This window comes from Astatotilapia calliptera, chromosome 12 (assembly GCF_900246225.1).
Source record: "Astatotilapia calliptera chromosome 12, fAstCal1.2, whole genome shotgun sequence".
Taxonomy (NCBI): domain Eukaryota; kingdom Metazoa; phylum Chordata; class Actinopteri; order Cichliformes; family Cichlidae; genus Astatotilapia; species Astatotilapia calliptera.
In genome coordinates, this window is record NC_039313.1 from 31476880 (window position 1) to 31490606 (window position 13727).

A 13727-nucleotide genomic window follows, 5' to 3' on the forward strand; every position below is an offset into this window, starting at 1 on the left:
GTGCAAATGTGCAGGGAGTATCACAAGCACCAGCACGAGTGTATCTGTGCTTGCTTCACAGGCACAGAAGTTAAGAGGCTGATGTGTCAGGGCACGTCAAAGCCAACAGTTAAGTTTAGATTAAACAAAAAAGAAAACAAATATCCTCCTCGCCCCTCTGCGAGGGACCACGAGGGTCAGCGTGGACTCAGCGTGCAGTTCTTAATTTCACGCTGAGCTGTCTGCAAAGCAAACAAACCGCCTGCTAGAAAAGTGAACCTGACATTCATGTTGTTTACTGCATTCATGTGAGAATGTAATGCAGTGTAATAAGAGTCCTTGGCCCTGTTCTTTTTATCGGCAGCACTTTGTTTTACTGAGTGAATGGGTTAAATGCAGAGAGCAATTTCCCCACGGGGCTCAATAAAGTACAATAATGTACACACTTTCTTCTTCTTCTTCTTCTTGTTTCTTTTTCATGGCTTTGACCCAAACGCAGTGGTCCCAGGAGCTGCTCGTGCTGTCAGGTGGTTGAAACTATGTGCACATATGGAACATCATCAGTGCCTTTCATATTAAATCCAATGTTTTTATACAGTGGATGTTAGAAACGCATACAGACATCTGTGGCTTTTAACTACATCCTTATTTGCCAATAGTTTTCTTACTTAATTATTTCTTAATTTTTTTAGTTACCCGAGTAATTCACGGTGTTACGTCCCCTGGCTAGTCTAGGGGGTTGAAGGGACGAACATAAATGTGGATAGAGAAGGAGGAGCCAAGATGGTAAATTTAAAAGGTTTATTTAATACTGGTGATGGGACGTGGGTTCAGACCGAGGTGTAACGTCAGGGAGAGCCAAGGCCAACATAACAAACAAAACATCCCTGACGTAGAAATAAAAGAAACTTACCTAACTCCAAAGAAACAAAATATACAACCTATAACCATAACCTACCTAACAACACATAAACAGGAGAAAACAGGGTGTCAAAACAAAAGGCAGCTCTCCCCTACAAGCAGTCTGAACATGAAACAATAATGCTCACACAAAATACAAAGGCATGCAAGCCTGCACCAGTATGGCAACCAAAATGGCCGGAGGGCTCAGAAGCACAGCTCCACAGGCCTTAAATAGTGCTCTGCTGATTACCAATCAGCCGGACTCTGCACAGCATCCAATCAGGACAGAGGAGGTGGAGCCTGGACAAAACAAAGGGTTAATAGGGAGAAGAGACATCCTCCTGGGGGATGTAACACCCCCACCCAGAAAAACAAACGTATAAGTTTGTCAACCTTACACCATCACATTCTTGAGAGGGCATCGGCCACAATATTTTCACATCCTCTTTTATGCTTTATTTCAATGTTGTAGTTTTGTGAAATTAAAGCCCACCTCATCAGTCGCTGATTGTTGTTATACATACGAGAGAGGAACACGAGAGGATTGTGATCAGTGAAGACCTCTACAGGTTGGGAAGTAGATCCCACATACACGTCAAAATGCTGAAGAGCCAGAAGCATGGCCAGAGTCTCCTTTTCAATTGTCGAGTACCGCCTTTGATGAGTATCGAACTTCTTGCCAAAGAAGCAGACAGGATGACTCACTCCTTGTCCATCATCCTGAAGAAGAACAGCTCCAGCCCCCACCTCACTGGCATCCACTTCAAGCTTGAAAGGTTTAGAAAAGTCTTCGGGCTGCACAGGTTTGTCAGTGGTGTTACGACTTCAGAAAAATTCCTACAGAAACACCTGTAGTAACCAACCATCCCCAGAAATCTGCGCAGCTCACGGCGTGTTGTTGGCACAGGAAAGTTGAGGATGGCATTAACCTTTGCACTGATTGGGCGAACCTTGCCCTGCCCAACTTCCTTTCCAAGGTAGGTCACTGTAGCCTTACCAAACTCGCATTTAGCCAAGTTGAGGGTCAAGGAAGCATCAGCTAAACGCTTGAACACAGTGGTTAAGGTGTCAACATGCTCTGACCAGCTGGAAGAATAGATGACCACATCATCAAGATAAACATTACAGTTTGCCACACCAGATAATACAGTTGACATTAACCTCTGAAAGGTAGCAGGAGCATTTCTCATTCCAAATGCCATGACTGTATATTGTAAAAAGTGATCAGGTGTTACGAAAGCTGAGATTTCTGATGCTCTTTCTGTCAGAGGTACTTGCCAATAACCTTTAAGAAGGTCAAGCTTACTCACATAAGCAGCAGATCCGACGCTGTCAATACAGTCCTCAACACGGGGCAGTGGGAAGGAATCAGGCACTGTTACTGCATTTACCTTGCGGAAATCTGTGCAAAAGCGAGGTGTTCCATCTGATTTTGGCGTAACCAGGCACGGAGAACTCCATGGACTATAGCTTGGGATAGCCAATCCATGCTTCAGAAGGTAGTCTACTTCTGTGTTCATCATTTCCCTTTTTGCCATATTCACATGGTAAGCATGCTGCTTAATAGGCACGGCATTCCCAACATCAATGTCGTGCTCTATTACAGTAGTACGGGAAGGCATGTCCCCAAAGAGTGTTAAATGAATGGTGACGAGCCTTTCAATGTCCAACTGTTGCTCACGGGTCAAGTGAGACAGATATATAGACAACTGGGACAGTACCTCAGAATTAAGCATTCTGGCATTCTGGTAGCTGGCATCACAAAGTTTGAGCCCGTCTTCATCTAAACTTGACCTCAATCCTGAGGAAGAGTTCAACAAGAGAGGTTCTGGAGATGAGATTGGCTTGGACGGAGATGCCACAGACTTATCTGCAGGACCACAGAGAGAGTCAGCTCTAGAATGAAAAGATTTGAGCATATTGAGATGGCACAAGCGTGTTTTACGCTTCCTGTCTGGGGTTTTAATCACATAGTCAGTGTCATTTACTTTCTTATCCACCTGGTATGGTCCACAGAAGCGGGCAGACAATGCAGAGCTAGCAGTTGGTAGAAGAACCAAAACCTTGTCACCTGGATTGAAAGATCGAGGAACGGCTTTCTTATCATACCAACTCTTCATCTTCAAATGGTGGAAAATTTAAGCACTAATGGCTCACCTTCTTTTGCTACTCCATCTTCTCCTCGTTCAAGACAAGAAGTATTACTCAAGGTACGTTTGGCTAAATTACAATTTGAGGCTCAGGATAAAGCCCAAGCTCGTCAGGCAGAGTTGGAACTTCGCAGGTTGGAAGCAGAGACAGAAAAGGTGTTAAAGCTGAAAAAGTTGGAGCTGGAGTTGCAGATTGAAAGGGAGGTCAGACTGCGTCAGTTGGAGTTACAGGCACAGACTTCAAGAAGTACTACTACTCAACCTAGTTCTGCAAATTCATCTGTTGGTGAAACAACCTCCTCCCCTGTAAACCCAGGTGGTTTCAATGTGAGTAAAAACATTGTGTTGGTACCTCCATTTCGTGAATCAGAAGTTGATACATATTTCAATGTGTTTGAACGTGTGGCTGCCTCATTGCACTGGCCGAGAGAAGTTTGGCCATTGCTTCTTCAGTGCAAATTGGTAGGCAAAGCACAAGAAGTCTGTTCTGCTTTGTCTTTGGAAGAAAGTTTGAAATATGATGTAGTGAAGTCTGCTATCCTTGCTGCTTATGAACTTGTTCCCGAAGCGTATAGGCAACGCTTTCGCAATCACAAAAGAACAGCAAATCAGACTTTTGTAGAGTTTGCTCGTGAAAAAGCTACTCTTTTTGATAGATGGATAACAGCAAGTAAAGTTCCTGACTACAACTCCTTACGTGAACTGATACTGCTGGAAGAGTTCAAGAATGGCCTGCCAGAACGCATTGTTGTACACCTTAATGAACAGAAGGTTTCCACTTTGAAAGAAGCAGCTGTGATAGCTGATGAATTTGTGCTGACTCATAAAACTGTTTTTGTGCAGAAACGTGAAGTTACCACCAGAGAACCTCCCCCACGAAAGGATCCTTCAAGCCCACGACAGACTTTTGCTCCAAGGACTGAAAGGGAATGTTTCTATTGTCATAAACTTGGTCATGTTGTTGTTGAATGTCCCGCTTTGAAGCGCAAGAACCAGTCACCAAAAGGAGTAGGCTTAATTAAAACCATCCGTGCTGAGAGAAGGGACCAAATGTAACACACGGATTTTAAAAAAAAAGTAAACAAACAGTGCAAACCCACCATCACAAACTTCTGAAGTTTCGATTTTCTTGTTATGTCCAAATGAGGTGGAGAAAGCTGTCAGCTGTTCTAAAAGTACTCACCTCACAGGGTTTGAATTTCAAGCTAATCTTATGAATTTATTTTAGAAATCCTTCATTTACACCAAACTCTAACCACTACATGGCCCATAAAATCTCATTTTTAATCTGTTTTGGAAATATACCCACAGCCTAACAGACAAACGGTCATTAAACCAGAGCACACAATAACAGGGTGGGTGGGAGGGGCAGATAAGTGCCCGAACGCCGATAAACTGCAGACAATGTGGACGGCCTTGACAACCACCAACAAAAGCACCAGAGACTCAAGATCATACCCATCGTTAAAAATACTATAGGTTTATACACAAGTCAGAAAACATCAAAGAATTACAAATACAGTAAAGAGAACATAGGACGGACATACAGGTTCCCTTTACTCTGCATTCGTGTGTCCAGCCACACCCATCTTCAAACTCAAACCTTTATCTGGCTTTGAATTATTGTACACACCTGAGACCAGAGGCATTTCACACAAGAACCCTGGACAACATCTGGAAAAACAGGTCTGTGCTTTTGTAGGAGGCTAACTTGAGTTATATTGCACAGTTACACACTACTAGACACTATTGCACTGACAAAAATCTGTCTCCAGACATGCAAACAAAACAAGAAAAAACCCCACAAAGTAATGCTATTGTGGTTACTGGGTGGAGATTTTGCATCACTGAGCTTGTGGTTAGATGGCAACAATCTATATGTCATAAATTACACACAATCAATCTTCCACAGTGCCGTTACTTCACTGGATGGTTATAAAGATCATTTTGCTTAATTCAAGTATCAAAATATAATGATTTTACTAGTAAACTCACTTCATACTTAAAATGACAACTTCGTGCATGATGATATTGCTTGTGGCGATCCTTCATTGTGACAAGATTAGTATTCCTAATAAAGATTTTCTAAAGCATTTGTCACTTAATCCTAATGGCATTTTCAAAAGACAACTCCTCAGGGGCAAAATGCAAGCCAATAAAATACACGAATTACAACATGTGAGAGTCTGTTGACAGAGTGCACGTGGATCTCCAGGAAATTCGCGGTTCACTTGTGTTTGTGTGCTTTCTAAATTTTGCCTGATGTCCAGTGTGCACTAAGCCAATTACACAAGAGCCACAAGCAAGGCCATTTTACCATCACCTTTTCATTAAATTATAGAGGAACGAGTAATAGAAGTATGGCCTTTAACCATGTTCCATAAACTTATATGAGAGGTTTTAATTTACCAGTGAGTGTTCGGACTTATGTCTGTAGTAGTTAATTATCACAGAAGCAACTAGTTTCTTCTATAGGACGGCTGGGCTATGTAAAATAAGTGAGTGCAATCCTTGTCTCCTGAGATACCAGGATCTCCAGATATCCAGAAGCTCAGAGGAGAGCTACCTTTCCTTTGTGTCAAAGGCAGCCTGCTGAGGTGGCTGGAGCATCTAATCAGAATGTCTTATGGGCACCTTCCACTGTGGAGATTTTCCAGGCACACAGCTGACAGGAGACCTCAGTGTAGATCTAGAACTCACTAGAGAGATTATTAATCTCATCCGACCTGCGAGTACCTCAGAAATCTCCCACGGGAAACTGGAAAATGCTACTAGGGAAACAAATGTCTGCTTAACCTGCTGCCATCGCAACGTGGATAAGCGGAAGAAAATGTTGGGATGAGGATGAATATCATGTATAAATAAAAGTTTCCTTTGATGTCTGCTGTTGCCATTTCCAGTATGTCATTAAAATTTGATCTCATCTAATAAGGTCACTTCATAGTCCATCTGAAATGTCACGTCATGTTGACAGAAAAGGCTAGTGGGAATAACACACACACTCATTTCCTGTGTGTGTGTGAGTGTGTAACAGACACTGGTATCTATTCAAAACAGTCTTGACTATGACTTAATAGCCAAACTCTAAAATCAAAATGTAAATTCAGTGGTTTTGATTACGTGGAGCAAAACCCTGTGAAAAATCTGTGTGTGCGCTTCGAAGCTGCAGGATGCCATCGCTGTGGTAACTGATGCCGAGCTGCAGTGAGAGGAACTCGAGTTGCAGGCAGGGAGCCGGGTCACAGGAGAAGCAGGGGGTGCACAGGAAATTAAGCCTGCACATACTATAACCACGTTAAAGCCGTCCACCACAGCCTGAACATAGGCTCCTCAGTCACAGCGTGAAGGCTGACATGGTAAAGGTAATACTCTGAGGTATGTTCAGACTCTGCAGTGTTTTTGCAGTATTTGCAAGAATGTCAACATAGCAAATATTAAATCATCCCTTACTGTTAAAAACAGTTTTAAAGAACGTTTGAGGTTTTTTTTTTTTTTATAACTGTCCAGCTTTCATACCAATAGTCATATAAAAACAAACAGATATGTGTTAGCGGAAATAGATAACATCAACTCGCATAACAGCAGCTCTCAGACCACAGATTATCATCTCCTGTAAATAACATTACTTGTGCTGCCTGTCTTGAATTAGCTGAAACCATAACAGAACAGCTAGGTATGCATTTCAGCTGTTTCCGTGAATCCCACTGTGAACCCCCACTCCAACTGACCCAAAGTACAGATTCAGAAATGATATGGTTCTTCGTGACTACAGACAAATTTCACTAGGTTTTATGGAACAAATCGCTCACCACATCAAGGTGGACCGCAGCCCTGAAAGTTTCTCTGCATTTCCCAGAAAAGCAGATGTGAGAACCGAATGTTCAGCTTAGTCAGAGCAGACATTATACGGCCAGCTTCTGATATAAGAACAAAGAGGATGATGGGCATCAAGTGCCCTGCCACCTAGATGCTCTTTCTAGGAGACATTCTAGCATAAACCAAACAGTAGTGAGAATGCACCTGAAGGTTTTGTGTTACGTGTGGGGAAAGAGCAGCTTCAAAGAATGTCTAACCCAGATTTTCTCTACACTGGCTGAAGTTTGTGTGAAAAAAGCCTCTTTCCCAACAACCTACATGCAAATCCTGGCCCCTCCACATTGCATGACTAGGATGTCATCAAGGAGAAATGCAGTGACTAGCACTGAGTCTTACTCACAGCAGGCTAATCTACATAAAAGGCATGACATTTGAAAGTACTTGGTTTAACTTTCTGCTGAGAGTCTTTCAAATTATGTCCTTAATTAAATTACACTGACTATAACGTTTGCTTGGCAGAGCAATACTTATTTGACTTAACATTTTAATGTGGTTAAAAAAAAAAACAATACTCCAGTTAATTTATAAGTGTTTCTAATTGTGTTAAAAAGATGATTAACCTTAAGGTCAGACTGCTGTGTTTCTTTTGTTCCAGCATTCAACTCTGCACAGGTTTAGTCAAGTTCCCCCAAAAATCCGCAACAGTTATTTCAGGGCACTTTTTAGGATTAGGTGAAGATCATAGAAGGTTATAGACGGAAGCCCCAGCAATCCGTCCACCTCACATGAGCAAGCACTTAGCAAGAGCAGGGAGAAAAAATGAAACCTAACAGGAAGGTGGCCATCTGCCGAAACTAGCGGGGGCGAGAGAAAAAGATGCACAAATTTATTGCCCTTGCTAAATCTCATCAGCTTGTCAGCATATAAGACGACTTGTACAGATGTCATAAACAGATGTTTATCTGTTGTGTTACATCAGTTCTGCTCTGGCTCAAATTTTTAATCACAAGATGGCTTGATAAAGAGAAGAGATCAAAGTCTTTGAAATCTATTTTAATGTATGGTTATTTTTTCTGTCACAATAGAGGGAGAAATAAAGAAGAGCAAAAATAATAAGTACCGGTACTGGAATCAACTATGACTCATAGCAGCAACGAGAGGCCCGAACATTTTCTCCACTGTAACCTTCAAACTGAAGACTTTAAACACACAAACTTCTCATATTGTCAAAATTACTTAAAGAAAATCTCTCTGTCAAGATTTCAACACTGTAAGCACCTAGATTTACAGTGTGTGTGTTTTTGTATGCACTGCAGTTTATTACCATAGCCTCCCACCTTGCCAGCCGAGCTCACTTCGATGAGCTGCAGATACATCTTGGCCAAATATCACACTATGCACCACTACAGCAACTCAAAACTCAATTTCCAACACTTGATTAGAGCTAAATGAATTGTTACAGTGAAAGAGACAACATGCCGACAAAGTCCAATGACAGGATATTAATGATACTACAAGATTTAGACACAGTAAGCCAGTGTGTATGTGTGTGTGTCTGTGTCTTTGACCTTCAGATGAGAAGCCTGAGGAAGGAAAAATATACTGCAGCGGGAGATAGCGTCAGTGTTTGTAAATCGTCCTGAGAGCGAGTGTGAACACGTGAGCCTGTGTGTGTGTGTGTGTGTGTGTGTGTGTGTGTGTGTGTGTGTGTGTGTGTGTGTGTGTGTGTGTGTGTGTGAGGCAAAAGAGAGAAGTAAAACTGGGAAGTGTTATGGTATCTCAAAACACAAACCTGCCTAGCTTTCAACAGAGAACTTTCTGTCTGTCAAGTGATCAAGAGAACTACAACTACTTCGAGAAATAAACCTACTTATGGAACCTCACAACAACCTTCTGTTAGACAGATATAGCAAATGATTAAGACGACACTTTGATAAACTTGAACGAATACGTTTTTCAAGAAAAAGGGCATCTACCACTGAGAGACCATCTCTAGACAAAATACTTGACCCACATGCAGGAGTTGTGGTGCAGGTAGGATACATCTCAGGAATTAAACTTTCATTTACTCTTAAATTAAGCGATTTGATAAAGGGAAAGGTTTAAATAACCAGTGTCACACTTCTACTGAAAAGAGTTGAAAAAACGACCAGTCATATTTTTGAGAGCAAACTTAACCCCTGACTCTGTGGGTACAGATTCCCCTGACTTTGACTTGAAGATGCCAAAACACCAGCTTGACTACTGCATTTTTCAGCATGTGGCTTTCAGAGGTCTTATAAGCGAAAACATTGCTGGAGCTCTGATTACTTCATCGTCTCCTCCATGCACCTAAGAAGTGGATGAAGCTGTACCAGAAACATTTGCTGGCACCGTACACTGCTGAACCAAATCACAGGTTTCACTCCTGCGTTATCACACCATATCACCAGCACCAAGATTTCCACAAACCTTTTTTGAACTCCTCCAGCATGGCGTCCAGCTTGGTGTCGTGGAAGACGAAGTGGACCGGATGGTTGTAGAATTTGGTGATGGTCTTCAAGGTGGTGCAGTCGTCTGGGTCCACGAAGGCCAGATCCTTGACGAAGAGGATGTCCACGATGTTGGAGCGCTCGTCTTCGTACACGGGTATCCTGGTGTAGCCGCTCTCCATGATCTCGGACATGGTGTTGAAGTCCAACACAGCGTCGCTGTGGATCATGAAGCAGTTGTTGATTGGCGTCATGACATCCTCCACTGTTTTAGTCCGGAGCTCCAGCGCTCCTTGGATCATGTTCAGCTCCTCTTTCACCAGGTCATTGTAGGGCTCGGTGACTTTTAACATCTCCACTAGCTTCTCTCTGTTGTACACGGTGCCGATCTCCTGGCCCAGCACGCAGTCGAGGAGTTTGCTAATGGGCCAGGACAGAGGGAAAGTCAACAGCATGAACAGCTTGGTGAGGACGATGGTGTTCGCCCCGACTGCTAATCCGTGTCGGGAGCAAAGAGCCTGGGGGACAATCTCGCCAAATATTACGATGCCGACAGTGGAGGCGACGACTGCTCCGACCCCGGACTTGGTGAGGTCGTCCAGGAGGATGGTGAGCGTAGTGTTGACCAGGACATTACCGAGCAGCAGTGAGCACAACAGGTAGTTGCCCTTCCTACGAATGGGCTCGATCTTCCGCGCGTACTTCTTCTCCTTCTCTGTGCCGCAGTTCTGCACGATGCGCAATTCCATCGGATCCAGCGCCATCAGTCCCAGGTTGAGCCCGCTGAACATACCGGACAGCACCAGCAGGAAGCAGATGAGGATAATCTGCAGCCAGATGGGCAGGAGGGACTTCTTCGCTTCCACCACGCGCAGCCTGCCGTCTTCTTCGTCCATCAGGTACCACTTCTGATCCCGGGCGTCCAGGACGCACAAGCCGAACACTTTCACCATCTCATTCTTACGGAGCTGCTTGATGCTGAGGGAGACTGTCCCTGAGGTGTTTTCGTCGTTTACCTTCATGGGTCCCCTAACATCAATATCATTCTGATCTTTGGGACAAGTCCTGTTTAACCATTTATCTGAGAAATCATCATCTTCTTTATTACTGACGAACAGTTTACCGAACCCGATGATATCCGAGCTGTTGGGGAACAAGTGGAGCCCGTAGACCCTTAAGGAGATGTCGCTCCCCTCGGTCACCTGAATATCTCCCCTTTCGGTGGTCTCGGCTGGCTTGTCGCTCTTCTCTAGCCTCATGCCGAGTATCCGCGTGGTTTCCCTCGAGTCTGAAACCGAAGCTTCAACCAGCCTCGTCGCAAAAACGTATGAAAACACGAATAAAGTTAACGTAAATCCCCAGCCACTCGAATCCATCGCCATGTTTGTTTCGCTCTCTGCCAACAGGCGAACTGACGTCACCTACTCGTTTCCACAAGCCCGCCTCCAAATTTACATATAAATATCACCCAATCGGAAGCGTTTACGTCACTAAAACTTGGGCCGAGCCCCAACAGTTTCATTTTTTTAAGGTCGACTGACGAAATTTCTTTTAAAGGTGGACCGTGTGGGAGCAGACGAAAATCAACGCATGAATGATAAACATTCACGATAAACAAATTTTAAATACACAAGTCATCCAATAATCACCTTTTATGATATTTTCCCACAACGATTACACACACATATATATATATATATATATATATATATATATATATATATATATATATATATATATATATATATATATAACTTAATTATTGTGAAAAAAGATAAACAGTGTTACAAAGTAATTAACGTGGTCTTTAACTTCATTTTTATTGAAGAAAATACCAGTTAAGTTGTATATTTAGCTACTCTATGGCACAGAAAAACCCAAACTGAGTCATAAAAGTATCAACTGTCTTAATTGTGAAGCAGTATCAAAATAAGTAGAATACAGAGAAATGTGTTTAAAGTCAATGATTTAGTCTACAGAACCTTTGTAATCGCAGTATGCACAATGTGACAGTTAATGAAATCAGTTTAACGAGATTAGAAGGGGTAAGTAGTGTCACTGATTTGAAATACAATGCATGTTAATGTTATCTACTGTCTCTAGTAATGCTATTAACACTCCTCTGTGTGCTGTGAGCTGTGCAAACTGAATATTTGAGGCAAGAAGAAAAACCTTGGGTCACAAGTGAATAGAATGCCAAACTAGACACACTCACCGGTGGATAAGATACAACACCAAAGACAATGAAAGGATTAATCTCTGAAACACACATGCCTCTTAGCATTTTGAGAAAATAAATAAAACGTTTTAAAATGTAGTTTTTACACGGTTTTTTTAAACGAAAAGATGCTGGTAAATAGAACCACGTGTGTAAATGTATTACTTTAATCTTGAATTACTTTTTTGTTGACATTGTATGTAAATGCAATTATTGAGGGACAGAGCACCATCTAGTGGTCAAACCGTGGTGAATGCAGCCTAACGTGCTGGTGTGAAAATAGTGAAGGAAATGAGAATGATTCTAATCGAATGATTCTAAGTAAAAATGAGGCTCAGAATTGTGTATATACATAATAAAGGCCTTCAGGCATGCAGCTACACCCATACAGGATCTAATTCAGTTCACTGGATGGATTTGTAAAATGTGAAAACTGCAGTGAAAGGATTAAATTCTCTGCATTTACTTGTAATTAGTGACAGAAAACTTTTTTTGTTTTCTCCGCTGAGATCAGGCTGGAAAATGTTTCTGGCCCATCTGACAGCTTATCTGAACCTGTTTTCAGGCTCTTTGCACTCCTTCTTTTCCCACCTTTAGGTCTTCTAGTTCTTGAACATCTTTTAAAACTGTTGCCTTCCTCCATCCTTCTGACAGTAACTTGTAGCCTTTTTTTCAACCTTTAATCAGATGTTGTTTGGATTAGTTTGTTTTCAGAGGATTGTATACTGATGCCTGTACACTATCACTCCATTTTATTTCCTCATGTTAACCTTAAACAAGTCTTGTTTTAGCAAAGATATGCATGATTTCCTGCATCTCACTGTAAGTTAAACTTGTCTTCAACAGAGAATCACATATTGCTCATTCATCCATGGAAATACTGCAAAGACACCTCTTTGGCTTTGTTACATTGAATATATTTGAGAAACAAAAACAAACAAACAAACCAATATGTTCATTTCATTGTATGGTAATCATGTTTGCACGTAGAATTTAGAGGTGTTTAGTATATTCTAAATACATTTTTCTTTTATTTGTTTTTTTGTTTAATTTGTGTGTACTTTTTTCTTATTTCTGTTTTATTTTGGATCATACTCTAAACATAAAAAACAAAAGTTCTCCAGACTTTAGAGGACGTGATGAAGAAATAAAGTGTTTTGTCACCAATCCTTTTATAATCTTCTCCACTGTACGATGTGTAATGGTAACACAAATCTCTCTTTAGAGAAAAACCTGGAAGTACATGAAGAGCCACATTATTCATTTGATTAATTTAAACTTCCTTCAAATTTTTATTTAACTTACCTAGCCCTCCTCACAGGGTTGTGAAGAAGCTCGCACATGTTTCTGTTTCTATAATTCGAGGAACTGAACAACATGAACCTTTATTATTTATTCTTTCATTGTGTCAAGCTGAAAAATGTAGCCATTGTAAGGTCCATCATTTGCTTTCCTGATAGTAGTGATAGTATTAAAATTCTGACCATACACTGAAAAAAAGAACATGTTGGATTTACTTAATTCACTAGTGGACATTGGTTGCACAAATGATTTTCTTTGGCAGCAACTTAAACAACTGAGGTAAATTAACACTTAACTTTAAAACACAAGACAACTTGCAAGAAATAGCCAGTCTCCTTTTTCAGTGTACTTCTCTGCATTCATAATTTGTCACTCCACAATATGAGTCGCCACTGATTTTCAGTTGAGTTCTTGTATAATTAGGTGTACCCGGTCTTTTTTCCCCATTTCCCTTCCTTAGAAATAGCTTCTTCACAGCCACACTTCCACTGAGACCCCTTCTGATGATGCTACAGTGAACTGTACATGGATCAACTGAAGGCCTGATGCATCTCTCAGGTTCTGTAACTTGTCCTTGTTGGATTTTCTCCCTATTTCTCAAGGACCTGACTTTCAGATACTATTCCTCAGCTACTTTTAGCCCTGCCACTTCTTTAATATGCCCCTCACTTGTTTCATTAAATATTTTTCAAGGACACACAATATTCTGTGAATAGCTATTTGGGAATCACCTTGTTGGTGTAAAAATACTAATGTATTCCTGTCAAACTATCTTTGGCATTTTGATCAGATTCAACTAAAGAAATGGGAACACATTTTGTCTTTTGTGGCAAGCTACTAGTAAAAAAAAGTACCTAAAGAGATATTTAACCACTCAAATGTGTCCAA

The 13727-nt window shown here is 41.5% G+C and overlaps 1 protein-coding gene across 2 annotated transcripts in view; it reads right to left on the minus strand.

Moving 5' to 3' along the window:
* The window catches only part of LOC113033000 (metal transporter CNNM4), a 52651-nt gene extending 41659 nt beyond the window's left edge, over positions 1-10992 (minus strand). For both annotated transcript variants that reach the window (XM_026186219.1, XM_026186220.1), the window contains exon 1: positions 9300-10992. In XM_026186219.1, the coding sequence (XP_026042004.1) occupies positions 9300-10701 (1402 nt within the window). In that variant the 5' untranslated portion in view covers positions 10702-10992. The remainder of the gene's footprint in view (positions 1-9299) is intronic.
* Between the last annotated feature and the right edge of the window lie 2735 nt (positions 10993-13727).